This window comes from Puma concolor, chromosome E1, assembly GCF_028749965.1.
Source record: "Puma concolor isolate L17-30 chromosome E1, mPumCon1.1.hap2, whole genome shotgun sequence".
NCBI lineage: Eukaryota > Metazoa > Chordata > Mammalia > Carnivora > Felidae > Puma > Puma concolor.
In genome coordinates, this window is record NC_141680.1 from 37,819,235 (window position 1) to 37,846,297 (window position 27,063).

At 49.0% G+C, this 27,063-nt stretch overlaps 1 protein-coding gene across 1 annotated transcript in view; it reads right to left on the bottom strand.

Annotated features, from left to right (window-relative positions):
- B4GALNT2 (beta-1,4-N-acetyl-galactosaminyltransferase 2 (SID blood group)) overlaps positions 1-27,063 on the bottom strand; it is a 71,907-nt gene that overhangs the window by 19,782 nt on the left and 25,062 nt on the right. The window contains exons 2-3 of the mRNA XM_086685463.1: positions 5,065-5,253; positions 4,397-4,534 (exon numbers count right to left, since the gene is read on the bottom strand). Coding sequence (XP_086541589.1) covers positions 4,397-4,534; positions 5,065-5,253 — 327 coding nt within the window. The remainder of the gene's footprint in view (positions 1-4,396; positions 4,535-5,064; positions 5,254-27,063) is intronic.

The window sequence follows — 27,063 nt, forward strand, 5'->3', positions numbered from 1 at the left end:
TTTTTTTTTTTTTAATTTTTTTTAACGTTTATTTATTTTTGAGACAGAGAGAGACAGAGCATGAGCGGGGGAGGGTCAGAGAGAGAGGGAGACACAGAATCTGAAACAGGCTCCAGGCTCTGAGCTGTCAGCACAGAGCCCGACACGGGGCTCGAACTCACGGACCGTGAGATCGTGACCTGAGCCGAAGTCAGACGCTTAACTGACCGAGCCACCCAGGCGCCCCCCACCCCCCGGTCAGTTCTTAAAGTGGTGCCTGTGTCCAGAGCTTTGTGCTGCCAGGGGGGAGGAAGTGAAAGTGGATTGCCCTGTGCACCCCTCCATCCCCTCCCTCCTTTATTCCTGCCCTTCCCTCCAGCCTTGAATCCCACAAAGGAATCGAGGCAGTTTACAACAAGGCACATGCGAAATCCGAATCACAACCAGCGAAAGAGAAGAAACAAAATATTCGGAGCATATGGGCCAACCCAGCTGCGGTAGCCCCATGCCAGGGTCACTTCCTGGTAGCCAGGGTACAAACGGGTGGCCAGTCAGGACTCTGGTCTTATTATCAAAAAGACAAAAGCAAACAACTCCCGAGGTGAATACACTTCTTCCTGGCACTGAACTCACAAAGAAGATATGTCGTAAGAAACGTGATTTGTTGCCTTGATATTTTCAGAGCAAACACAGTGACAGTTTTCATATGGTTTTGTTGTTGTAACAACCTCAGTCAAGGGCAAGCGCGGAAGAATCCAGTGAGACTGAGTCTTTGAGGCCCTAAGGGAATATGGTTGAAACGCAGCCTTTTAGGGATCCAGTGTGGCCAAGGGTATCATTTAGATCACCTGGAAGAAAGATCAGACGACTGTAGCGAATATTTATGATGATACAAAAGAGAGAAAATTTTAAAATGGAAAATGATATAAATAGGCAACTAGCAGAAGAGAAACTACAAATGGCGAATACATATATGAAACGTGCTCTGCTTCAAAATTAATCGGGGAAATGCAGCTTCTAAAACAATGAAATAGGGGCCCCTGGCTGGCTCACTCAGTAGAGTATGCAGCTCTTGATCTCAGGGTTGTGAGTTCGAGCCCCGCGGTGGGTGTACAGATTACTTAAAATAAAACAAAAAAAGCAGGGGTGCTGGGACGCCTGGGTGGCTCAGTCGGTTGAGCGTCCGACTTCGGTTCAGGTCATGATCTCGCGGTTCGTGGGTTCGAGCCCCGCATCAGGCTCTGTGCTGACAGCTCAGAGCCTGGAGCCTGCTTCCGAGTCTGTGTTTCCCTCTCTCTCTCTACCCCTCCCTCCCCTGTTCACACTCTGTGTGTCTCTCTCTCTCAAAAATAAACAGAAAAAAAAATTTTTTTTTAAGCAGAGGTGCCCGGGTGGCTCAGTCGGTTAAGTGACAGACTCTGGATTTCAGCTCATGTCAGGATCTCACGGTTGGTGAGATCAAGCCCCCGGGTAGGGCTCCCGGCTGACAGCACAGAGCCTACTTGGGGATTCTCCCTCTCCCTCTCTCTCTGCCCCTCCCCTGCTCTCATGCGCCCTCTCTCTCAAAATAAATAAAATCATGATCATAGTTTCAAGGATACAGACAGTTATGCGGCACAGACAGAGCACACAGAGATCTTGGGAATCCCGGGGCGGGGGGATCCCCTGTCATGCCTTCCCACATCAGATGTGCTCTCTGGCCAAGGATAATGTGATCTCCAAATGGGGGTTGGCTGAATTCCCTCACATGGCAGAAAGCATGTAAGGTATGAACCATCTCCATTCTATGACCCCCAGAGAGTTGCACAGCTTAGGTGACATGCACCAGGGGCCGAAGATTCTAGGTTATTTATTCTACATGATCGCGTTGCCCCCCTGTGTTACAGAGGAGGCAAGGAGACGAGAAGGTCCCACTCCTGGAGGACTAAGGCACCCATAACCGGAATCCTAGGTCACCTGTTCAGTCACAGAAATGAGGCCAGCTCTGAAGGCCGCCTTCTGGAACCATCCCTTTTGGAATTCCCAGAATGGGAAGCCGTTCTCCCTCCTCAGGCATCACCCCCCCACCCCGGCCCTCCCTCTGACTGGTCCTGTAAACACTGAGCTTGGGACTGAACTTCTGAGCTCCGCGCGGGTCGCTGACCACCTTCCGCGGGCCACAGCCCGCCCACAGTCACCCCGCACCGGGCTGGGGCTCGGTGGTCCTTACAGCAGCGGCAGGGACGGTGAGGTGGACGCGGACCGTGTCCTCTCTGTTCCTCTGGGAGCGGCATTCAGATCAGTCCTGTCTCGGTACCTAACTCGGCGCCTCGCCCAGAACGGGCATCTCGCTGAGGCCACCTCAAGTTCCCGACTACAGGGACCTCACAGGCAGTGGCAAAGGGAGACCAGAAGAGCCAGTGGGAACCACAGTACTGGCAGGAGGCAAGCAGAGGCTGCCCTTGGGCGCAGAGCCAGGCACAGGTCCCGCTTGGCGTGACAGCTTTATCACATCAAGTTACGGTTGTTTATACGCTTTTCTGACCTCTGCTGTCCTATCAGTTCATTGAGGCTACAACCTCGGTACCGTTTTGAGCCCTTTCATGGATCAGTTCATTACAGGTCCCAACAACCCCGGGTACTGTTATTGTCCCCATTATACAGAAGAGGGTAAGCAGCTCGCCCAAGGTCATCCGGCTGGGACACGGAAGACGCACTGTTAGCCGCGGAGCCCGAATGTTCCTCACGCACCTAGGTGGGGCCAGGCTTCAAAGCCATGCCAGAATCATCTGTTGTGTTCCCCTGGCTCTTCGACTTGCAACGCTGCCTCCTGCCGCTGCCCCATCTCTTTTTCTGGAGGCTTCTATTTGTATGTAGTTTGGGGGGGGGCGGGTAGTGGTTGATTCCCACAAGCAAACCCGGAGGGGCCCTACTCACCCTTCCCCTTCCTTGACTCATGACTCAGGCTCAGTCAACTGAGCACCTGGGGACCGTTCATCCCAGAGACACCGCTGTCCCAGGAGTAGAAGGAACATGTACCTTCCAGCTGCCTCCTCAACAGGTCTCCCCGCCTTCCCTATCCCTTCCCTACTATGTACTCTGCACCGAAAAGCCAGAGCCCCGTTTTACAAAAGCATCTCAGGTAAGAACGGGCCACTTTTAGAAACCGTTCGGTTCTGGGGCGCGTGGGTGGCTCAGCCGGTTAAACGTCTGACTCTCCATCTGGGCTCAGGTCGTGATCTCATGGTTCGTGAGATCGAGCCCCGCGTGGGGCTCTGTGCTGACAGCTTGGAGCCTGCTTGGGATTCTCCCTCTCTTTCTCCCTCTCCTCTCTCTCTCTCTCTCTCAAAATAAATAAATGAACATTTAAAAAAAAAAAAAAAAACCCTGTCTAATTCCTTGCATTACTCAGAAAACAAAATGCGCACCCTTCCTCCTGGCCTTCTGGCCTCCTGGCCTCTCTGAGTTCATGCACCACCAGCCCTCTCCTGACTTACTAGGCTCCAACAGCCGTCGCCTGCTTTCTTGTCATTCAGCCATCACAAAATCCACCCCCCCCCACACCTGCCCGGGCTTTGGGCCCTGCCTTAACTCTTCCTTCTGAGATGCTCCCTTACAGGAGACGCTGGGGACTCCTGCTTCATATACAAATCAGAGTCCAAGGTCACTTTGCTTCACCATCCCATTAAATCTTAGGCGTTTAGTAGCATTCTACCACACGAATTTAACTGGCACCTCCATAGGGCACTTATAACGATCTAATATTTAGGTGACTTATGTATCTCTTAATGAATCATGTACCTCTTGTAAGAACCATAAGCAGAGTAATATGAATAGTAAACCCCAACAATAATAGTAGGTGATATTTTTGCAAGGCTTCGGTCCGTCAGACCCTTTACGAGATACTAGCTGTGTTAACACAATGTTCATTACGAGCCTTCACAAACCTCCGAAAGAAGTATCTCTATCGCCACTTTTCATATAAAGGTACTTAAGTACTGGGGGGGGGGGGGGTCAGGTAACTTGGCATCCAGCTTGTTCCAGAGTTCAAATCCCTAAGCGTGGTTCTGTTTATTTTTTATTATAGCATGCCTTCCACTATGATTCATAAATGATTGCTGGAAAAAAAAAGGAAAAGGAAGGGAGGGAGGAAAGAAGGGACGCCTCAGACTATCTTCACTCCTCTGCTCGATTCTTATGAGGAAATGCCCTAGACGTGCAAAGTTTGATACGTCTTCATGGACGGGCCATTTTCCATCTTCCTCGGTTCTCACTCCTTGCTTTATTCCTAACGGTTCCCCCACACCCCCAGGGGCCCCTGCAAGAGAGGAGATCCTCCCTGTTTTCTTGGGACCCACACCCTCAGGACACAGGAGAGACCCAGGAGCCCCCCGCCCCACACCCCCCACCCCCACCCCCCCGTCCCGGTCTGCATTACCTCCTCTGGAAGTGTTTGAATTCAGCCCGCCTCCTCGCTTTCACCGCAGGGAGTTCACTCTGGCCATAGGCATCCTGGAAGTTATAGCCTCCCTGCCCTTTGGGGGCTTCACATTTGCACTGGTTTTTCGGGAACAGCCTAAAACCAGAAAAGGGCTGTGAACAGGGGCTGGGAGGGGGGAGAACCCGCCATCTAAAACCCGGCGTGCGATTCACCGTCCACCCTGGGCATCTCCTTCCCACACCCGCCCAGGTCTTACTTGGGATCCCAGCAGCAACACCTCCCAGAGACGCAGGGAGGGGAGGGGACGGAGAAGGGGGAGAAGGTCCCCTCTCTGGAATCATCCCCTGCACCCACTTTCTTTAAACTCGAGTCACATGGATGCCAGGGGCATCTTGGCCCCACCAGAGGAGGAGGCCAGCGGGTGGAAAAGGCTGCCCCTTTCTCACACTGTTGGCCGGACAGGCCCTCCGTAGTTGTGAGGGACTTTGGTAGGTGCTGTGCACCTTGCAGACCGAACCCTTTCCTGGTCCCCCGGTTTGGTTCACTTTATCGACGGGCGCAGGCTCGGGAAGGCGGGGAAGGGGCTATAAAACGGGCACCAGGAGGCACAGGAAACCGTAGGGGGAGCAAGGGAGACATCAGAACGACGTGGACTTGAACCTCACCAGATTCCATCGTAGGTAAAGAGGTTCCGGAGACGTTCCTCAGGTAGAAGCTTCGGCAGCTGGTCAGCCACAGCAGAAGGAGGGAGCTCTGGTGTGAGCCTACTTAGCCCCACGCTTACGCACAGAAACCCAATAGTGCCAAGGCCTAAGAGAAACGCTGAAATCTTGAGGAGCCGTAGAAATTCACACCTGTAGGCACACGAGAGAACAAGTTGTGTTAGAATCTCTTTTCTTGAGGGGCGCCTGGGTGGCTCAGTCAGTTGAGCGTCCGGCTTCGGCTCAGGTCATGATCTCCCGGTTCATAGGTTCGAGCCCCACGTCGGGCTCTGTGCTGATGGCTCAGAGCCTGGAACTTGCTTCTGATTCCATGTCTCCCCCTCTCTCTGCCCTTCCGCTGTTCACGCTCTGTCAATCTCTCTCCCTCCCCTCTCTCAAAAATAAAATAAACATTAAAAAAAAGTTTTTCTGTTTATTTATTTTGAGGCAGAGACAGAAGGTGCATGGGGGGAGGGGCAGAGAGAGGGTAAGAGAGAGAATCCCAAACAGACTCCACGCTGTCAGCACAGACCCCAACGTGGGACTCAATCTCAAGAACCACGAGATCGTGACCTGAGCCGAAATCAAGAGCGGGACGCTAAACTGACTGAGCCACCCAGGAGCCCCTGGCTTAGACTCTTGAAAAAGACAGTATTACCAAAAGGAAAAACAGTGGAGGGATGGGGAAAGCTTTCGATACTGAAGAAATCAAAGAAATCTGGCAACCAGACAGAACGTGTGGACTTTGATGGGATCGTTGTTCCAAAAAACTATTTTAAATGACGTTTTCAGGACAATCGTGAATATCTGAACATGGGCTGAAGGTTAGATTATCTTAGGGAATTGTTCATTTTTTTTTTTTTTTAGGTGAGCTGGTACTCTTGTGATTATATAGAGGGATGTGGTCATTCTGAGAAGCCTGATGAAATCTTTAGAGGTGACGTGTCCACGTGTCTCGAACGTCCTTTCAGATGGCTCAGCCATTTGAAAGACAAAAAGAGACATCAGGCAAATGTGGTAAAATAATAATTGTTATCTCCAGGTGGAAGGTGTATTCATGGTATTCATGGTAACACTGTTCTAAGTTTTCTTCAGTTTGACAATTTTAAAAAATAAAACTTTGAAGGGAGCCTGGGTGGCTCAGTCTTAAGGTTAAGCTCAGGTCTGACTTTGGCTTAGGTTCGAACCCTGCATCAGGCTCTGGGCTGACAGCTCGGAGCCTGGAGCCTGTTTCGGATTCTGTGTCTCCCTCTCTCTGCCCCTCCCCTGCTCACGGTCTGTCTCTCTCTGTCTCTCAATAATAAATAAATGTTTAAAAAATTAAATAAGTAAATCAAACAAAATAATTTTTTTTTTTAATTTCTAAATAAAACTTTGGGATTTATAAACAATAAAATAAAAATTGTTGGGGTAAAATCATAAGTTGATCTTTCTTAACATGGCAACGATTTACATTTCAACGTTTATTTATTTATTTATTTATTTATTTTTGGGAGAGAGAGAGACAGAGCATGAATGGGGGAGGGGCAGAGAGAGAGGGAGACACAGAATCGGAAACAGGCTCCAGGCTCTGAGCCATCAGCCCAGAGCCTGACGCGGGGCTCGAACTCACGGACTGCGAGATCGTGACCTGGCTGAAGTCGGACGCTTAACCGACTGCGCCACCCAGGCGCCCCTTCGATTTACATTTCAAACCAAAACTAATATTATGCTGTATGTTAACTAACTGGTATTTAAATAAAAACATGTAGGAAAAAAGGAACTCAAGAAAAAACACACAAGACTGATGTGGCAGACGGAGTCTTAAGGTGGCCCGTGTGATCCTGATCTCCTGGTCCTCTCTGGACACTTGGCGAGATGCTGAAATCATGCAATCTTGGTTTGGAAGTCTTCTTTAAATCTATTCCCATCCCTTGGGGCGCCTGGGTGGCTCAGTCGGTTGGGTGACCGACTTGGGCTCAGGTCATGATCTCGCGGTTGGTGAGTTCGAGCCCCGCACTGGGCTCTGTGCTGATGGCTCAGAGCCTGGAGCCTGCTTCGGCTTCTGTGTCTCCTCCTCTCTCTCTACCCCTCCTGCTCACGCTCTGTGTTTCTCTCTCTCTCTCTCTCAGTAGTAAATAAACGTTTAAAAAAAAATTTTTTTTTTAATCTATTCCCATCCCAGCAGCACCCGGGTGGCTCAGTCAGTTAAGCGCCTGGCTGTTGACTTCGGCGCAAGTCCCGATCTCACGGTCTGTGAGTTCGAGCCCCATTGGGCTCCGCGCCGACAGCACGGAGCCTGTTTGGGATCCTCTCTCCCCCCTTTTCCTCTGCTCCTCCCCTGCTTGAGCTCACTTGCACGCTGTCTCTCAAAAATAAATAAATAAATTTTTTTTAAAAAAATCCGTTCTCATCCCAAGATCTTATCAACAGCCAAGAAAATTTAGAGATGCGAAGTACCGAAATACCCAGCCCAATATGTGTATATTTTCAGTATCACATGGATGAAAGTCCCAGGCGCCATGAACACTCTCATTGGATGTGGTATATGCCTTCAGGAATTTCAAACATTGACAGTGGAAGCTCGTATGGTGATTCGCTTGCTTACTCTATGTTCACTTCCGCCGAATTCGTACCGAAGTACATCGGGTTTCTACAATCACTGATTTTTGTTGGATGTCAACCAAGTTCTTACCGTGATGATTTGTCTTTCTGTAAGTCTCACGTTGTGCTGTAATAGAAAACCTCCACTTGGAAACTCTATGTTGCACAGCAGCACACCCTGTAAAGTCTTCAGGCAAAAGCCTTACAGTTAATGGAATGTTTGCACTTGGTGTGCAACTTAACAGGGAAAGCCTGAAAATTAGCGAGAAAATTAGAGCCTGGGTGGCTCAGTCGGTTAAGCGTCCAACTCCCGATGTCAGCTCAGGTCATGATCTCACGGTTCAGGAACTTGAGTCCCTGTGACTTCATGCTGTCAGCACAGAGCCTGCTCGGGATTCTCTCTCTCCTTCTCGGCCCTTCACTTGCACTCTCTCTCTCTCAAAAAAACAAATAAATGAAAAATAAACTTCAAAAAAAGAAGAATGAGAAGACTATTCCTATTTTATTAATTTTTTTAAGTTTATTTATTTGAGAGAGAGAGAGGCAGAGAGAGAATCCCAAGCAGGCTCCCCACCGTCAGCACGGAGCCCGATGCAGGGCTCAAACTCACGAACTGTGAGATCAAATCTGAAATCTGAGCTGAAATCAAGAGTCGAGATGCTTAACTGAGCCATCCAGGCGCCCCAGGCTTTATTCCTACTTTTTTTTTTTTTTAACATCTTATTTATTTTTGAGACAGGGAGAGACAGAGCATGAACGGGGGAGGGTCAGAGAGAGAGGGAGACACAGACCGAAACAGGCTCCAGGCTCTGAGCTGTCAGCACAGAGCCCGACGCGGGGCTTGAACTCACGGACCGTGAGATCATGACCTGAGCCGAAGTCGGCCGCTCAACCGACTGAGCCACCCAGGCGCCCCTTTATTCCTACTTTTAATAAAAGGTTGCCTTTTGTCTTGTGCAAAACATGTAGAATATATCCTTTAACTTAGTAAGTATTTCTGAAAGGCCAGTGAGGCTTTGTTATTGAAACTAAAACGAAGTTTAATCATAAGATTTCTGAACATCTCCTAACTTTTACAGACCTATCGGAAGTTGTTTACCACTACTATTTTTGTTTGAAGTGTGAATTTTTTCCCCTCTTCCCAGCCTCTCCTTTAAAAAGAAAAAAAAAGGGGGCGCCTGGGTGGCGCAGTCGGTTAAGCGTCCGACTTCAGCCAGGTCACGATCTCGCGGTCCGTGAGTTCGAGCCCCGCGTCGGGCTCTGGGCTGATGGCTCAGAGCCTGGAGCCTGCTTCTGATTCTGTGTCTCCCTCTCTCTCTGCCCCTCCCCCGTTCATGCTCTGTCTCTCTCTGTCCCAAAAATAAATAAACGTTGAAAAAAAAAAATTTTTGAAAAAAAGAAAAAAAAAAAAGGAAGTGAATTTCTGGCAATGAACTGAGCCGCTATCTAATATATTACAGGTTCCTCCCACCCTCTGAAAGGAAAACAATCCTACGAGACCGTTGAATTACCATGAATTTCTATGGAAAATTCTTTAGTGTTCCCAGACCCCCAAACTAACTACATTTAGGTTTTTCTGATACCTTAGGAGCATCTTGCTAACGGATGCACAAAATGAACGGAGGTAAAGCAATTGCTCGCCGACACAGGGTTGCTTGATGTTGAGATGCTGAGTTCCCCGGGCAAGGTGCTTGGGGGCGACCCTGGGGCTGCTCAGGGTGCGAGCCGTCTCTGTACCCCGGGCTTGCAAAACAAACCCAGCAGCGCTATTTTTCCCTTTCGCCTTTTTCGGTTACAGCAAAAATCCTCTTTGCGTTTCCTTTGGTTAACAAAAGTTTAAGTACCAATATAGCTTCGTAAAAGCCAAGTCGTATAATAGGAACTTTCAAAAGGGAGAGAATGTATGTGTATGTCTTTTGAGCCGTGTGACCTAATTTTTGGATACTTGATCATTGGTTTTATTACACTAATTTTTTAGTACTTGATAATCCGTTTATAAATAATGATATACATTAATACTAGTTCCATTACATATTTATACTGTCTGGGAATGTGCGTTACGGTTCTTCGGGAGAAATAATTTGTCAAATGTCCAACAGCTTGTAAAGCCCTAGTGTGAGACTTTAAACAGCTGAATAAATACTGAAATGCCGTTTATTTTGAAAAGCAAATCCCTGAGGGGCGGCTGGGTGGCTCGGTGGGTGAAGCGTCCGACTTCAGCTCAGGTCATGATCTCACAGTTCACGAGCTCGAGCCCCGCGTCGGGCTGTGGGCTGAGAGCTCAGGGCCTGGGGCCTGCTTCCGGTTCTGTGTCTCCCTCTCTCGCTGCCCCTCCCTTGCTCGCGGTCTGCCTCTCTCTCTCTCTCAAAAATAAATAAACATTAAAAAAATTTTTTTTAGGGGCGCCTGGGTGGCGCAGTCGGTTAAGCGTCCAACCTCGGCCAGGTCACAATCTCGCGATCCGGGAGTTCGAGCCCCGCGTCCGGCTCTGAGCTGATGGCTCAGAGCCTGGAGCCTGTTTCCGATTCTGTGTCTCCCTCTCTCTCTGCCCCTCCCCCGTTCATGCTCTGTCTCTCTCTGTCTCAAAAATAAATAAACGTTGAAAAAAAATTTTTTTTTTTAATTTTTTTTAAAAAGCAGACGACTGAATAGACATAGTATAAATCCTTTAAAACTCTAAGACCTTATTGGGCTGAATACAAGACCACATGCATATTTAAAGCATAGAGTCACAGAAAAAAATATCTGAAATGACATACACCAAGTTATTAATTCTAGTCAATGCTAAGAATCAGATTACAGTGAGGAATTTTTCAGTCAACGTATTCCTTTTTAAAATTTTTTAAAATATTATATCATTTTTGAGAGCGAGAGAGAGACAGAGTACAAGCAGGAGAGGGGCAGAGAGAGAGGGAGACACAGAATCCGAAGCAGGCTCCAGGCTCCGAGCGGTCCGCCCAGAGCCCGACGCGGGGCTCGAACCCACGAACCGGGAGATCATGACCTGAGCTGAAGTCGGATGCTGAACCGACGGAGCCACCCAGGCGCCCCAATTTCTTATTTTTAACTAGAATAACTCCACAGTTCAGAGATGTAACTTCACTCTATATCAACCTGTAAGTTCAGCATAATAACACGTCAACAAATCCACAACAGGATTTGTTTGTCAAAATGACTCTAACGGGAAGTAACACACGAGGGAAATATGAATAAGAGGGATGGCTGTACTACTAAAGCATAAAACTATTAGAAAGCTACAGTTATTAAAAGCATAATACTGATTCCAGAATAAGCAAATAGGTGAATGGAATAAACCAAAGCCCAGAAATACTTGAGTATATATAAAAGGTTCACGTGGAATTTCCACTCTGTTGTTATAGATTTCTGTAACATCTGCATCTTCTAAAAATGGCATTCAGGGGCACCTGGCTGGTTCAGTCAGTTAAGTGTCTGACTTGGGCTCAGGGCATGATCTTGCGGTTCGCGAGTTCGAGCCCCGCGTCGGGCTCTGTGCTGACGGCTCGGAGCCTGGAAGCCTGCTTCGGGTTCTGTGTCTCCCTCTCTCTCTCTGCCCCTCCTGTGCTCACGCTCTGTCTCTCTCTCTGTCTCTCAAAAATAATTTTAAAAATAACAATAAAATGACATTCAGACAAAGACAGACATATTTAAACTAATCACGTTCTAGAAACACCGGCAGAAAATGCATCTTTACTTAACCCTTACTCAAGTCCGACCATGTGATCACCCCCGTCTCAGCTTTGGAGTTCTGATTTTACCAAACCTTGGTTCCAGCTAAGGACAGCATTTGCGATTCAGTCATGAAGCAGAACTGGTTGGTGAGAGATTACCAATCCAATATTAAGCAGCCAAATTTTTATCCGATAACTACAAATGTCCTACGATGTTAAAATTGCACTCTTCACGTTCTTACGTGGGGACCGGTTCAAACTGTAATTGTATGAGGCTGCTATTCTGGTGGGACCATATCTGAGGAACAATGAGTCAGTCATCCGTGTCGGCTGATGGCAACCTGTCCCTTCAAGTCCCATAAAGCTATTTACCCCTGCCGAGCAGTTCTCATATTCCAGGTACAGAACTTTGGGACCAGGAAGAAACTGGAGGAACTTCCTGGGTCCCGAGTCAGAAGATGGTGTCACTCCCGGCCCTCAGGGGCTCTTGTACCCTAGCAGGGCTGGTCCAGATGGCCCCACGTCTCAGCAGACAACGGAAGCCGGTTAGTCAGGATTTGCCTACCGCGTGAGAAAGTAATCTCATAATTTCTGTTTGCTTTATCCCACGAATCCCTCCCCTTCTCTCTGCCTCTCCTCTGCTTGTTCTCTCTCTCAAAATAAATAAATAAAAACTTTAAATATATATATTTGTTTCACCGGAGACGTAAAAAAAAAAAAAATTGAAATTAACACAATAACTTTGGGCGTGCGTGGGTGGCTGAGTCAGTTGAGTGTCCCAACTCTTGATCTCGGCTCAGGTCATGAGCCCAGAGTCGTGAGCTTGAACCCCAAATGGGACTCCATGCTGAGCATTGAGCCTGCTTGAGATCCTCTCTCTCTTTCTCTCTCTCTCCCCATGCCCCCCCACTCCCCTCCGCTGCTCGCCCTCACTCTTACCTGCTCTCTCTCTCCCCCCAACCAAAAAAAGAACACATTGCCTAACACGCATACATATAAAGTATGTGTCAAACCGTTTATGCTATTGGTAAGACTTCCAGTCAACAGTAAACTGTTAAGTTGGGGGGGGGGGGGGGAGTCAAAAGTGACACATGGATTTTCGACTACGCAGGAGGTGAAAGGGGGAGGTCAGTGCCCATAACCCCCATTTTTCTCCGAGGATCACCTGCTGTTATATAATAATAACTATGAATCGCTTCACAATATTGAGCACCAGTAATATCTCCTTTATTTTCGTGAGCTCAATTAAAGTTCGCCACACCCCACTCTTAGCGTCGGCGCCTGCACCCAATGCATGCGGATTCCACCTGCTCTCCTGGTTCAGCTCACCGACGAGAACTAGAAAAACGGAAGGAAAACCAACACATCTGCGTGATGGACTCGGGTGGCTACCAAGATAGTGAGTTGCTCTCTCCGTGTCTCTCAAAAATGAATAAACGTTAAAAAAATTTTTTTTCAGGGGCACCTGGGTGGCCCAGTCGGTTAAGCGTCCGACTTTGGCTCAGGTCATGATCTCATGGTTCCTGGGTTCAAGCCCCGCGTCAGGCTCTGTGCTGACAGCTCAGAGCCTGGAGCCTGGTCCCAATTCTGTGTCTCCCTCTCTCTGCCCCTCCCCTGCTCATGCTCTGTCTCTCAAAAATAAATAAATGTTAAGAAATATATATCTTCTATACCAGAAAAAAATATTCAAGGATAAAGGCGCGACAAAGACATTTTCAGATGAACAAAGTTTGAGGGAATCTAGCATTATCCCACTAAAGGAGCTCCCGCAGGCACATTATCCCAGATGTAAGGGAAGGTCATAAGGAAAGAATGAAGAGAAATCAAAATGGCAGATAAGTGGGTAAATCTAGGTCACTACTGACTGCATAAAGCAATAATACTGTTTTAGGTTTTTTTAAATTTTTTTTCAACATTTATTTATTTTTGGGACAGAGAGAGACAGAGCATGAACGGGGGAGGGGCAGAGAGAGAGGGAGACACAGAATCGGAAACAGGCTCCAGGCTCTGAGCCATCAGCCCAGAGCCCGACGCGGGGCTCGAACTCACGGACCGCGAGATCGTGACCTGGCTGAAGTCGGACGCTTAACCGACTGCGCCACCCAGGCGCCCCTTCTGTTTTGTATATCATAGAAAAAAAAAAAGGAAGGGAAAGGAACTCAGGAAAGGCAGTAAGTAGACTAAAAGTGTGATAAGGTCTTTGCATTGCCCAAGAGGATTAAAAATACCGAGTAATTTTAGACTTTCATAGGTCAAAAGTATGTTATGATCTATAGCATAAATACTATGGAAATAGTATAAATAGTGAATAAGTTTCAAGGTCAGGGTCAGGCAAATGGGATAATAAAAAAAGAATGAATACGAAAAAGGGGCAAGAAAGAACAGAGATCAGGTAAAACAAATACAAAGCGCTCCGTGAGATGCTGGATTTAAACCAACCACCCCAGTAATTACATAAATGCAAATCAATTAAATGCTCCAGTTAAAATGCAAGGAATAGTCAGGCCACATGGAAAAAAGAAGCCCAGTCACATGTGGTTTTGCAAGAGAAACATCAAAAACACACACGGATATGGAAATGTTGAGAATAATAAGGAAGATAAATATACCAAGTAACCAAGATAAAGTTGATATCGCTAGATGAACATCAGAGGAAGCAGATTTTAAAGACAAAAAGCCAGGGGCGCCTGGGTGGCTCAGTCGGTTGAGCGTCCGACTTCAGCTCAGGTCACGATCTCACCGACCGTGAGTTCGAGCCCCGCGTCGGGCTCTGGGCTGATGGCTCAGAGCCTGGAGCCTGCTTCCGATTCTGTGTCTCCCTCTCTCTCTGCCCCTCCCCCGTTCATGCTCTGTCTCTCTCTGTCTCAAAAATAAATAAATGTTAAAAAAAAAATTAAAAAAAAAATAAAGACAAAAAGCCAAACACAGATACCTCAAAGTTGTAAAATATTCAGTTCACAAGAAGAGGTAACAATTCCTTTTTCTCATAACGCCTCAAAATACGTAAGGCAAAAGAGTGAAAGCATGACAAGGAGAAACAGACAAATCTAGAACCATGGTGAGGGATTTTTAACCCACTTCCCTCCCTAACCAACCAGCAAGCAAATAAAAAAATTAGCAAGCGTTCAGATTACTTGAACCAGGCAATCAGCAAACTTGATATAAAGAACATACAGAATATTACATGTAACAACCGCAGAATACACATTCCTTGAAAGGTACACAGAACATTACATGGGGCGCTAGGGTGGCTCAGTCGGTGAAGCGTCCGACTTGGGCTCAGGTCATGATCTCGCAGTTCATGGGCTCCAGCCCCGCGTCGGGCCCTGTGCTGACAGCTCGGAGCCTGGAGCCTGCTTCGGATTCTGCGTCTCCCTCTCTCTCTGCCCCTCCCTTGCTCACATTCTGTCTGTCTCTCTCAAAAATAAATAAACGTTAAAAAAAATAACAAACCTACACAGAACATTACAAATGCTGGGTCAGAAAACAAGCGTCCAAAATTTCAAAGAACATACATAGCGCATATTTTGTGGCCCCCACGCCGTGCAGCCAGCAGCGAACGACAAAAACATAACTAGAAAAAAATCCCTGATTTGGGAAATTCACAAATACGCTTCTAAGTAACCGCGGGCCCAAGAAGAAACCACAATGGAAACTGGACAATGGCGTGACCTAAAGGAAGACGAAAATAGCACCTAGCAGAGGCCCTGGGAGGCGGCTGGAGAGCAGTACTTAGAAGCGTTCTATTACGCATTTTCCATAAAGTCCCCAATGACCTGCCGGCCGTAACCCTCTGTCTCGCCAACCATTTCCTTAAAAACACATTGAGCCTTCATAAAACGGGCATTTCAGCGCGGCGTGATACCCTGCCTAAGCCCCTTTTTCGAAGTCCGGACCCCACCACCTGCCATTGTGGGTCAGCACCGCCCCCCAAGGCTAAGGTGAATGTCAGGAGGAGGCCAGGCATGTGAGTAACAGAGATCATCTCTGAAGGCAGAGCGTGAGCTGAAGAACAACACATTTACTAAAAGCTTCCGCCTCCAATCTCTTCCTGCAGAGGATGAACTTGCCCGCAGGCCACAGCAGGTGCCGACCAGCCTGGGCGCCACCGGAGGCAGGGGGGGTGGGGGGAACGGAAACAAACCAACTCTTGTCTCTTTCCTCCAGGAATCCATCACTTGATGGGGGCGGAGACTAGTCGTATAAACACAAGGGTTCTAGGTGAGAAAGAAGGGGAACAGAAGGAGGGGGAGAAGGGGAGAGGGAGAGACCAGAGGGAAATCCTTTCCCAAATGTAAAAATGTCCGAATACAAAGGTCATCCTTCCTGATCACGGGTCAGAACGTTTCATCTCCGGACCGAGGAGCCTAGGATCGTGGGTACGCCTTGCTCGTGGCATATCACACCAGTCACCCACGCCGTTTGGGGCAAAACAGCACAAGTCGTGGACCCGGATTCTGGTCAGCGTTCTTCCAGCTTCCAGCTGAGCGCGCTTGTGACATCATCTCTCTGAGCACATTATCTCATCTGTCAAAAACCGAGGTGAGGGTGTTGAGAGGCACGGGGAGGGTGCCTTCTCCTCCAGGATTAATGAGAAGAGTACAGTAAGGGATGACTGCGTTCCTCACTGCAGGACGTCACACGGACACCTGTTCCTACCGCCACAGTCTTCATCAGGTTCTCAAGGGGGGTCCGTGGCTGCAAAAGAGGCTAAAAAGCACTGGTGTGGACAGAGGGGGTTGGATGGTGCAGAGGGGGCCTGATTCGCTTTCGTTTCCCGATGCCTGTGTCACAGCGCCCTGCACATTACAAGAGGCTCTTAAACTTGTTACGTGGAAAAGTAGCAGGGGCGCCTGGGTGGCTCCGTGGGTTAAACGTCTGCCTCTTGGTTTTGGCTCGTGTCACGATCTCACAGTCGTGGGGCGCTGACAGCACGGAGCCTTGCTTGGGATTCTCTCTCTCCCTCCCTTTCGCTCTGCCCCTCCCCAGCTCGTACACATGCACTCTCTCTCTCTCCCTCAAAATAAATACACTTTTGGGGTGCCTGGGTGGCTCAGTCAGTGAAGCGTCCAACTTTGGCTCAGGTCATCATCTCGCGGTTCAGGAGTTCGAGCCCCACGTCGGGCTCTGTGCTGACAGCTCAGAGCCTGGAGCCTGCTTCGGATCCTGTGTCTCCCTCTCTCTCTGCCCCTCCCCTGCTCATGCGCTCTCCCTCTCTCTCTCTCTCTCAAAAGTAAATTTAAAAAAACTTTTTAAAGTTTATTGTTTCTAAAAAAGAATTTTAGGGGTGCCTAGGTGGCTCAGTCAGTCAAGTGTCCGACTTCACCTCAGGTCATGAGCTCGCAGTTCACGGGTTCGAGCCCCACGTCAGGCTCTGTGCCGACAACCCTCCCCTGCTTGTGCTCTCTCTCTCTCTTTCTGTCTCAAAAGAAATAAACTTGAAAAAATAATAAAAATAAAATATGTCTTAAAGAAAAACAAAGTAGGTTCCAGAATAGCATATATGGTAGGATCCTATTTGTGTAAAAATAAAAGCAAATATATCATCAGATTGTTAGCACTGGACATCTCTGGGGAGTGGGAAGGAAAAAAAGGAGACATTTATGGGGCTTGAACACCTACATCAGGAAAGATGAAAATCTGAGTTGGGAAACCAAACATCTATCTCAGAGTTTAAAAAAAAAGAGCAGATTAGGATCAAATAAAATAGAAAGGAGGAAGTATTAACTGTGAGGGCATAAATTAATGAGATAGGAATATACACTACAAAGGATCATCAAAGCCAAAGTTGTTTTATTTTTAAAAGCCAATAAAATTGATAAACCCATTGGCGGGATCAAGAGAAAAACAAGAGTAGGCACAAATCGCCAATGGCAGGAACATTGAGGGCATCACTAGAATCTTACAGCCATTAAAGAAGCAATAAGAGAATATAAATTAACAATTTGTACCAATAAACTTGAAAGCACAGAGGAACGAGAAAAAATACAACTTAGAAAAGCGGACACGGGCAAAAAGAGAAAATTCTGAATAATCCAAATGGTATAATGATAATTTTAATGCCACATTTTCATTTTTATTTCATTTTCTGTAAGAATAGAAAATTCTATACTTTGGAAGACCAAAGAATAGGAAGAGAGGGAATACTCCCCAACTTATTTTGTGAAACAACGTAACCATTTTATGAAAACCTGAGAAAGACACGATCAGAAAGAAAAATCACAGTCACTTCTGAGATTAGGTAGTAAATGCCACTGTGGTCTTCGCCTTGGTGACGCGTTTCCTCTCAAGTAATTAGCTCTAGGGAAGCTCGCTGTCGTGTTGTGAGTTGCCCATGAAGTGCCATGTAGAGACACAGCAAAGCCTCCGGCCAATAATCCCATGTGTCACCTAGGAAGGGTGTCAGTCCCGGTCAAGCCTTCAAATGATTAATTTTTCATTAAAATGCATTATGTTAACATCTGGTAGGTTGATGATTGGGTTTTGTTTTTTTTTTAATTCTTTCATGTTTATTTTCTTTTTGAGAGAGAGAGAGAGACAGAGCGTGAGTGGAGGAGGGGCAGAGAGAGAGGGAAACAGGATCCGAAGCAGGTTCCAGGCTCCGAGCTGTCAGCACAGAGCCCGACGCGGGGCTCGAACTCACAACCCATGAGATCATGACCTGAGCCAAAATTGGATATTTTACCCACTGGGCCCCCCAGGCGTCCCATGTTTTTAACAACTTCACAAATACATCTTTTAAACTTTCTCAGCTTTAATGTCTCATGTGGTAATGGGAATGATACAACTCACATAAACAAAAGCTCCCTGGGCGGGGGGGGGGGGGGGGGGGGGGGGGGGTGTCCTCCGTAATTTCTAAGAACGTAAAGGGTCCTGAGACCAAAAAGATTGAGAACCGTTGGTCTAAGTTCCAAGCAACCGTTGCACTTACCTTGATGTTTTAATAATCCATTCGAGCTTCAAATTAGCGCCATTTACTGTTTATCCTTTATAAAAATTATATTCTTCGTGGAATTTAACGTGAACAACTCAGTTACACAGCCGGCTCCCAACACACACCTCGCTCAGCTACATAGATTCCTTTCCCTTTTTTTTTTTTTAATGTTTATTTATTTTTGAGAAAGAAAGTAGGGGACAGGCAGAGAGAGGGGGAGAGAGGATCCAAAGAGGGCTCTGTGCTGAGAGCAGTGAGCCTGATGCGGGGCCCGAACTCCTGAGCAGCGAGATCATGGCACAGACACAACCGACTGAGCCGTTCGGGGACCCCCCCAGGTTCCTTTCAAAGGTAAGCCTGGAACCAGAGTAAATGGAGAGCGCTGGGAATTGTTCAGGCTGGCTCAGGGAGTGGCTTGGCTCTAACCCAGGTGGTATTACCTACTCCTCCTCCATTTAAGCAGTGGATGTGATATAAACACAGATAGCACACTTTTTTTTGTTTGTTTGTTTTTAGTCCCCGAGAGGGTGCACCATTCCCGGAAGTACTACAATACCGGGTCGACGCTTGGAGTGACCCGAGCAAGCTCCTATCTCCCCATCACCTATTTTAAAGATGAATAAACCAAACTTCAGTCACTTTAATTGTCTTTCCGTGTGACTGCGGACCTTTTCATTAGCGCTTAAAATTGTTCTTTCTTTCCTTTCTTTCTTTTCTTTCTTTCTTTTTTCTTTCTTTTCTTTCTTTTCTTTGCTTTATTTTTTTCTCTTTCCTTTCCTCCCTTCCTTTCTTCTTCTCTTTCTTTCTTTCTCTTTTCTTTCTTTCCTTTCCTCCCTTCCTTCCTTCCTTTTTCTCTTTCTTTCTTTCTTTCCTTCTTTAAGTAGGCTACACGCTCAGCACAGAGCCCAGCTTGGGACTTGAACCCAAAAGACTGTGAGATCAAGAGGGGAGGACGTTTAACCAGGAGCCCCATTAGTGCTTAAAATTTAAAACAGCAACACAGCACAAACTGCCAGGGGTGGTATTTTGTTTGGTGGGTGCGAATTTTAATTCATACGTAACATATTCTACCCAATTTTGGTATCTTTAGAAATGACAGTCTTCTTAACGATCTTAAAATGAAAAGCAAGGGAATAATTATTATTGATTATTACACGCTTTTTGCTGAAAATGATTCCGTCCTGCAGAGGAAGGGGGTGTTAAAAAAATGAGTAGCTGAGGGGCGCCTGGGTGGCTCAGTTGGTTAAGCGTCGGACTTCGACTCAGGCCATGATCTCACGTTTCCAAGTTCGAGCCCCACATGGAGCTCTGTGCTGACAGCTCGGAGCCCGGAGCCTGCTTTGGATTTTGGGTCTCCCTCTCTCTCTGCCCCTCCCCCACTCATGGTCTGTCTCTCTCTCAAAAATAAATACACATTTTTTAAAGATTTAAAGGGGCGCCTGGGTGGCGCAGTCGGTTAAGCGTCCGACTTCACCCAGGTCACGATCTCACGGTCCGTGAGTTCGAGCCCCGCGTCGGGCTCTGGGCTGATGGCTCAGAGCCTGGAGCCTGTTTCCGATTCTGTGTCTCCCTCTCTCTCTGCCCCTCCCCCGTTCATGCTCTGTCTCTCTCTGTCCCAAAAATAAAAAAAAATAAAAAAACGTTAAAAAAAAAAAAAAGATTTAAAAATGAGTAGCTGAGAACGACAAATACGCAAGGGTCACCGCTTCTCCGAGAGGTGAGGACAGTTGTGTGCCCAGTACCTACCACGATGCCTAGCACATAATAGATTATCAAACACTTGTCGAGTGAAATATTATGACCAAAATGCCCCATGCAATCAAAAAGCATCAGCTGTAGCCTCACATGGCGCTGAATCCCAACCTGCCTCTTCCAGTGTATTCCTTGGGCAACTTCTTTCCTCAGTCTCCACAACTGTAGAGTGGGCACAAGAGGAGAGTGCCGCTGTGAGCAGTACTGGGCCAATCTCGAACAGGGTCTACACATAAATAAGCCTAGTATATGAAATGACATGAACTCAACAGTTTACAGAGCTTAGCGGCTGACACTATAATGATTATTTCCCGTGTTGGGGCGAACTACCCTGTCTTGGACAAAATCAGAAATACTCCTGTCAAAATCAGACATTTTTTTTTTAATTGAAAAAAGGAAACTAGGGGTGCCTGGCTGGCTCAGTCAGGGGAGCATATGACTCTTGATCTCTGGGTGGTGAGTTCCAGCCCCCAGTTGGGTGTAGAGATTACTTAATAAAAAAGACAAGAAAATTTTCAAAAGAAAGAAGGAAAGAAAGAAAGGGAAGGAAGGATAGAAGGAAGGAAGGAAGGAAGGAAGGAAGGAAGGAAGGAAGGAAGGAAAAGAAAAGAGAAAAGAAAAAAAGAAAAAAGAAAAGAAAGAAGGAAGAAAAGAAAAAAGAAGAAGGAGGAGACGAGAGGAGAGGAAAGGAAAGGAAGAAACTAAAAAGCAAATAAAAGATTAAAAGAATTAGTTTCTTGGGGCGCCTGGGTGGCTCAAGTCAGTTACGCGTCTGACTTCAGCTCAGGTCATGATCTCACAGCTCATGAGTTCCAGCCCCGCGTCCGGCTCTGTGCTGACAGCTGGGAGCCTGGAGCCTGCTTCGGATTCTGTGTCTCCCTCTCTCTCTGCCCCTAACCCACTCGCATTCTGTCTCTATCTCTCTCAAAAATAAATAAACATTAAAAAAAAACTTTTAAAAAGAATTAGTTTCTTGAGCCCCTGGGTGATTCAGCGGGTTAAGCATCTAACTTCAGCTCAGGTCAGAATCTCACGGTTTCTGAGTCCCTCGCATTGGGCGAGCTGGTGCCGGCCTCACTGGGTAAAAACAAACAAAAAACACAAGCCCTGCTTAAGGTGAGCCCCTCTTCTCTCTCTCTCGCTCTCACTCTCTTAAAAAAAAAAAAAAAAAAAAAAGTTTCTTCTGAAAAAGAAACATTAGTTCCATCATGGTCACAAAGGCCAGCAGCCTTTTAAGGTCCCAGGGTTATAAAGAGAGCAAACACCATGCATTAAAACCCAAGACCTTTTCTGCATTCCAGCTGTCTGTGTGAAGGGAAAGTCACATTTGCCGAGGCCTTGCCAGCTATAATTCGTTGGCACCTAGCCTGATGCCAGGACTTCTGGGTCACACACTAAAGAATGGGGGGGGGGGGGGGACGCCGGGGAAGGAGCCCGAACGCCTGGAACGAAAGCCAAGCCGGAGCCAGAACATTCCCCTCCCTCCGTCACATCCTCTGGATACCCCGTGCTTCGCGTTCATGCTTAGAAAACATCAATCATCTCACGGATGCGCTTTTGCAAGATTTTCGCAAGATGCCTTCCTTGTCAGTGTTAAGGATTGTTCTAGTATTGAAAAATTCGGAGAAAACAAACGTTGAGGGTAAAAAGGCACAGAATGTGTTTTGATTTTGATCCTTGGGGGCGGGGGGGGGGGGGGCTACAAAAATGAAATTAGACTTCCCAGTCCACTTCTCCGCATTACTGATTGCACCAGTTCGCAGGCTCCACTGCGCCCTGGCGACAGAACAGACGCTCGGAAAACCCGACTTCCTAAAATCCCCCCCCCCCCCCCCCCCCCCCCCCCCCGACAGCGCCGGTTGGCTTCTAAGCCGCGGAGGGGACGCGCGCGCGCGCGCGCGCGCGGCCTCGGCTTCCCGTCCGTGCAGAGCCCGCGGTCCCCCGGGGCAGAATCCCACGCTCGGGACATCCACGCGACACCTTTCCCGGGACCAAGACGCAACGCCCACGTCCCATTTTCCAGCTGGGGAAACCAGGGTTCCCCGGGGAGGGGGGCGCAGCGTTCCAGAAAGAGCAGGGGCTGGCCACAGCGTCGCGTCCCCGAGCGCCGTCCCCTTCCAGCTGCCCTCCTCACCTAGGCGGGGGCGGGTCGGGCCCCACCCGGAGACCGCGGCCCCCTCCCTGGCGTCCCCGGCCGCCCCCGCACCTGCCGGCTCCCGGACAGCGCGCCCCACCGCCCGCAACACTCGCCTGCACCAAGGCATCTCGAATCCCGCCGCCTCGCAGGGACCCAGCGGCCGTCGAGCAGGACGGGGGCTCCCCTTCCCCCCTCCCCGCGCCGACTGCCAGAGGCAAATTTCTGGGAGCCCGGCAGGTGCACGAGGTTGGAGAGCTCTGGGCAGTCCCCGCCCACCTGCGGCTCTCCGCGTCCGCCCAAGCATCTGTGCCGTCGTTTGGGGGCCACTGACCCTCTAGCCAACAGACCCGCCGCGGGCCCACGCCCTGGAGAACTCGAGAAGGTGGTGATAAAGTCCACAGCCCCTGCTCGAGATACCTCCTAGGGACCGGCCGGGCGCTAAACGCTTTCTTTGCGCTGTGCCATTGATTGCTCACCACAGCCCTCAGAGGTGTGCACAGTTATTTGCTCCACTTTTTTAGGGCGGGGACACTGAGGCACCACGGGGCGATCGGCTAGTAGGTGGAGGAGCTGGGTGGGAACGGAGTCTGAGGGACTGGGAAGCCCCTCCAGCGAGTGGAGCATTTGGCGTCCCCAGCGCGCCAGTCTCCACCGCGTCGGCTGTCCGAGGTGGTAGAGGGGCCCTCCGTGCCCGGGAGCGCGTGGCTTCAGCGCGTGACGCAGACCTCCGAATGGCCAGGGGCTGCGAGAGGCTGGACGGGAGCGCGGGTGGTCACGGTGTCACCTGCGCTTGTCTCCTCCCCGGGCTGCTGGAGCCCGTCCTCGCTGCGCGCTCGGAACCCAGAGCACACCCTGCCCGGAGCTGCGGCCAGGCTCCCCACCCCACCCCCACGCTTCTCTCGCCCGCCTCCCAGCCTCTGTCTGGGACCTCTTTCCCTTGCCCTCGGATGGTAATAGGACATCTATGATCCCCTTAAAGAACAACAAAATCCGTGCGGTCACCTCTAGCCTCCCTGTCACTGCGGCCCCTCCATCTTCCTCCCCGTGAAAAACTGGGCGCACGATCCTGAGCCAGACCACCAGCCTACAGCTCACATATACGCAAGGGCAGGTTCTGCCTTGGCCCTGCCTCCACCCACCGCCTCACCCACTCTGTTCTGGCAAAAGACGCGGGGAGGGAAGCTGGAGTGGGTTGAATCCCTCCCTCTAAGAGACCTGTGGGCCCACCTCTGTGCCTGGAAGAATCTAGTGCATTTCAGATGAAAATATCGCAGGACCCTTTTCATAGGCCAGGCGCAGTGCTGGGCAACCTTTTGTGGTTCAGCCCCAGTGTGACGGTCCTGTATTTTACCAGCACCTAGCTTACATTGCAAAGGTAACGTTTTTTTAAAAAAATTTTTTAATGTTTATTTATTTTTGACAGGGAGAGACAGAGCATGAGCGGGGGAGAGGCAAAGAGAGAGGGAGACACAGAATCCGAAGCAGGCTCCAGGGTCCGAGCGGTCAGCACAGAGCCCCATGTGGGGCTCGAACTTGGAACCCTGAGATCATGACCTGAGTCGAAGTCCGACCCTCGCTCAACCGACTGAGCCACCCAGGCGCCCCTATAACATTTTTTTTTTTTTAAGTAAACAAAACAACACCATGCAGAACGCTTGCCAAATGACCAAGGTTTCTATTCTGATGCGGTATGTATGTAATTATACGCTGTTGGGTCCCCAAAAGGACTTAAGACAGAAATGCATACCAGGCCGTGTGACTAAAAGAAAAATGCTAGGGGCGCCTGGGTGGCTCAGTCGGTTGAGCATCCGTCTTCGGCTCAGGTCACGATCTCGCGGTCCGTGAGTTCGAGCCCCGCGTTGGGCTCTGGGCTGATGGCTCAGAGCCTGGAGCCTGCTTCCGATTCTGTGTCTCCCTCTCTCTCTGCCCCTCCCCCGTTCATGCTCTGTCTCTCTCTGTCTCAAAAATAAATAAATGTTAAAAAAAAAAATTTAAAAAAAATTAAAAAAGAAAAAAAAAAGAAAAATGCTATAGTCCAATCATTCAAACCAGGTAAGTCCAAAAAGAGTAGAAAGAAATGCCCGAAGGATTTACGATGACAGATGACGGCTTTCTGAAAACGGCTAGAAAAGGGATCCTCTGCTTTTCCGGACAAATCACATCGGTAAAGCATTGTGCTTACCATGTGCCTGCAGTAAAAAGAAGTCACTGCTTACAAAAGGCTGTCACATCCTTCACCCTTCTGAATTTAACCCCTGTGACGATGCTGGAAGGGAAGCGTTGGCCGGAAGGGAAGCGTTGGCTAAGCGACGACGTGTTTGCTGTTTTTCAGCTCGATCAGTCAGAAGCTCTAACGCCAGCTCTGCCTGGCATTGCCGGGCTGTGGTCCCCCGGTGTCTAGACCCAGAGCCAAGCAGGATGTTCGTTGCTGTCCTGAGGGGCAGACAAGAAATGACCCTGGAGAGCTGATGGGTGGCCGGGCCTGTGCCCATCTCTCACTCCGGGTGCTGTCTGGGGTCCACCTGAAGGTAGGTCTCTTCTCCCCCTGTGGGTGGCCTTTTCACCGTGACTATTTTTACCACCGGGACGTGCCCTCCACTTCTCCTTGGCTGTGGGCCCATTGGCAAGTTCTCAGGTAATCGAATCACCTCTGTGCTTGGTGACTCCAGCCACTCCCCGCACCTGCAGCGTCACCTTGGCCAGCAGGCAACTTGTCCCCCGTGGGAGGAGCTCCGAGTGGCCCACAGGGGACGCAAGTGCTTCTGGCGGATCCTGTTGTCATAGGTGAGCCTTCTGAAAGATGTTCTTTGGAAGACCGATCAAGCCAGCTTTGCATCCTGGTCCGATGACAACAGTGCCTTTGGCCAAGAGGCGGGGGGCTCTGCGAAGAAGGAAGTCAGAGGATTTCTGACACCCTACCTGAGTGCTGGTGCCTAACAGCCACTGATTAGCTCCAGAGGAAGGCGACTGCAGGCTGGTCATTTTGATACTCCTCGAGTTTCGCACAGGGCCGCTCAGAGTGGGTCCGATTCATTGACTGGCTGAGTGAATGGTCGCCTGGAGTGGCGGGAAGGTTTTGTCACCCGCGGGCACTAACCGAGGGGTTGGCTCACAATTGATACTCCAAACCCTTCTGATGGAGAAAGGAATGAATGAGTTTCCTTATGCCCTTCAAAGCTCAGAACAATCGCGGGCCTTCAGTGTTGGTCGGTCTCATTTTTACACAAGACAGCTGAACTTCAGGGCCGTGTGACAGACCCAGAGGGACTGGAGCCAGATTTGCTGGCTGCATAGCCCTTCCTCTGCCCCGCTGCCCGGTGTCAGGGAGAGCCCAGGTTAGTGAGAATGAGAGAGACACAGAAGAGGCAGAAAGGAAGTCAGGAAGGACCAGACAGTGGAACAAGGGCAGAAGTCAAGGATGGGGTCCCGTTGGCTTCAGCTTGACCGTGGTGCCGAGAAAGTGCTTCCCTGGCGTGGACCAGAGCAAAAGGCCCACAGACTCGAAAGGCCGTGGATTTCTTCTCAGTTGTTCTCTGAACCGTCTGGATGCCTTCAAGAGACAGCACAGCGTACTGGTTAAAAGATGAACTCCAGAGCCTGGCTCTGACTCCTGCTGTGTGACCTTGGACATGCTGCTTAACCTCTCTGTGCCTCAGTACCCTCACTTGTAAAACTGTAGATGACAGGGACGTCTGGGTGACTCAGTCCTTGGTTGAGCGTCTGACTCTTGATTTCAGCTCAGGTCACGATCCCAGGGTTGGGGGATCGAGTCCCGCGTCGTGCTATATGCTGAGCATGGAACCTGCTTAACGTTCTCTCTCTGTGTTTTCTCCATCTGCTCCTGTCCTCTCCCCTTCTCGCTCTCTAAAAATTGTAGATGATAATGGCACCCGTCTTGTGAGGCTGATTTAAGAATTAAGTGAGTTGGCACATGTGAAGTCCTTCGAACAGTGCCCCAGAACGTCATACTTCCAGAGTAAGTGTTAGGAATTATTATCGGAAGGGAAGCTTTTGTACTTTGAGAAGTCTTTCTGTGATTACGAGGTTTTACATTAATATTCAGTTTAGCGAAGTCACAAGGGCAAGCTCTATATTCAACGGACAGATCTTTGTATTTGCCATGGAATGATGACTGGGCCCAAGACTTCACTTCCCCGGAATGAAGTTCTCCGTCACTTAGGCTCAGCCACAACATTTGCTTTAGTCAAATGGTTGTTAGCAAAGGCTGATACGTGTTTGTGCGGATCGGCTTTATCTCCTGAGTTCCAGGGATCTGCGGTTAGAAGGACGTGAGTTATTGTCCCTTCAGCCTTGGCTCTGGAAGAAAACCCAGGAAGCAGAACCTGACCGAACCCGTGGACTGGAGCCAACCCAGCTGGCCAGCAGTCGAGAGCAGAGTCCCCCAGCTGAGCCCAGCCTAGATTGCTGAACCACAGTTAATCTTTGAACCTCTGAGCCTGAGACTAAATGCTTGTGTAAGCTTTGTTGGGGTGGTCTGTTATACGACACTATTGTAGCAAAAGTCAACTAAGACATATTTCTATCAAGAAATCTAGTAAGGGGGCACCTGGGTGGCCCAGTCGGTGAAGCATCCGACTTCGGCTCAGGTCATGATCTCACGGTCCGTGAGTTCGAGCCCCGCGTCGGGCTCTGGGCTGACGGCTCAGAGCCTGGAGCCTGCTTCGGATTCTGTGTCTCCCTCTCTCTCTGCCCCTCCCCTGCTCGTGCTCTGTCTCTCTCTGTCTCAAAAATTAATAAAAACATGAAAAAAAATTAAAAGAAGGAAATCCAGTAAGTTTTAGCCCTGAGTTTCAAAGGAAACGTTGATTAATACTTAAACTTCTTCTCACAGAGAAAGACAGATACCA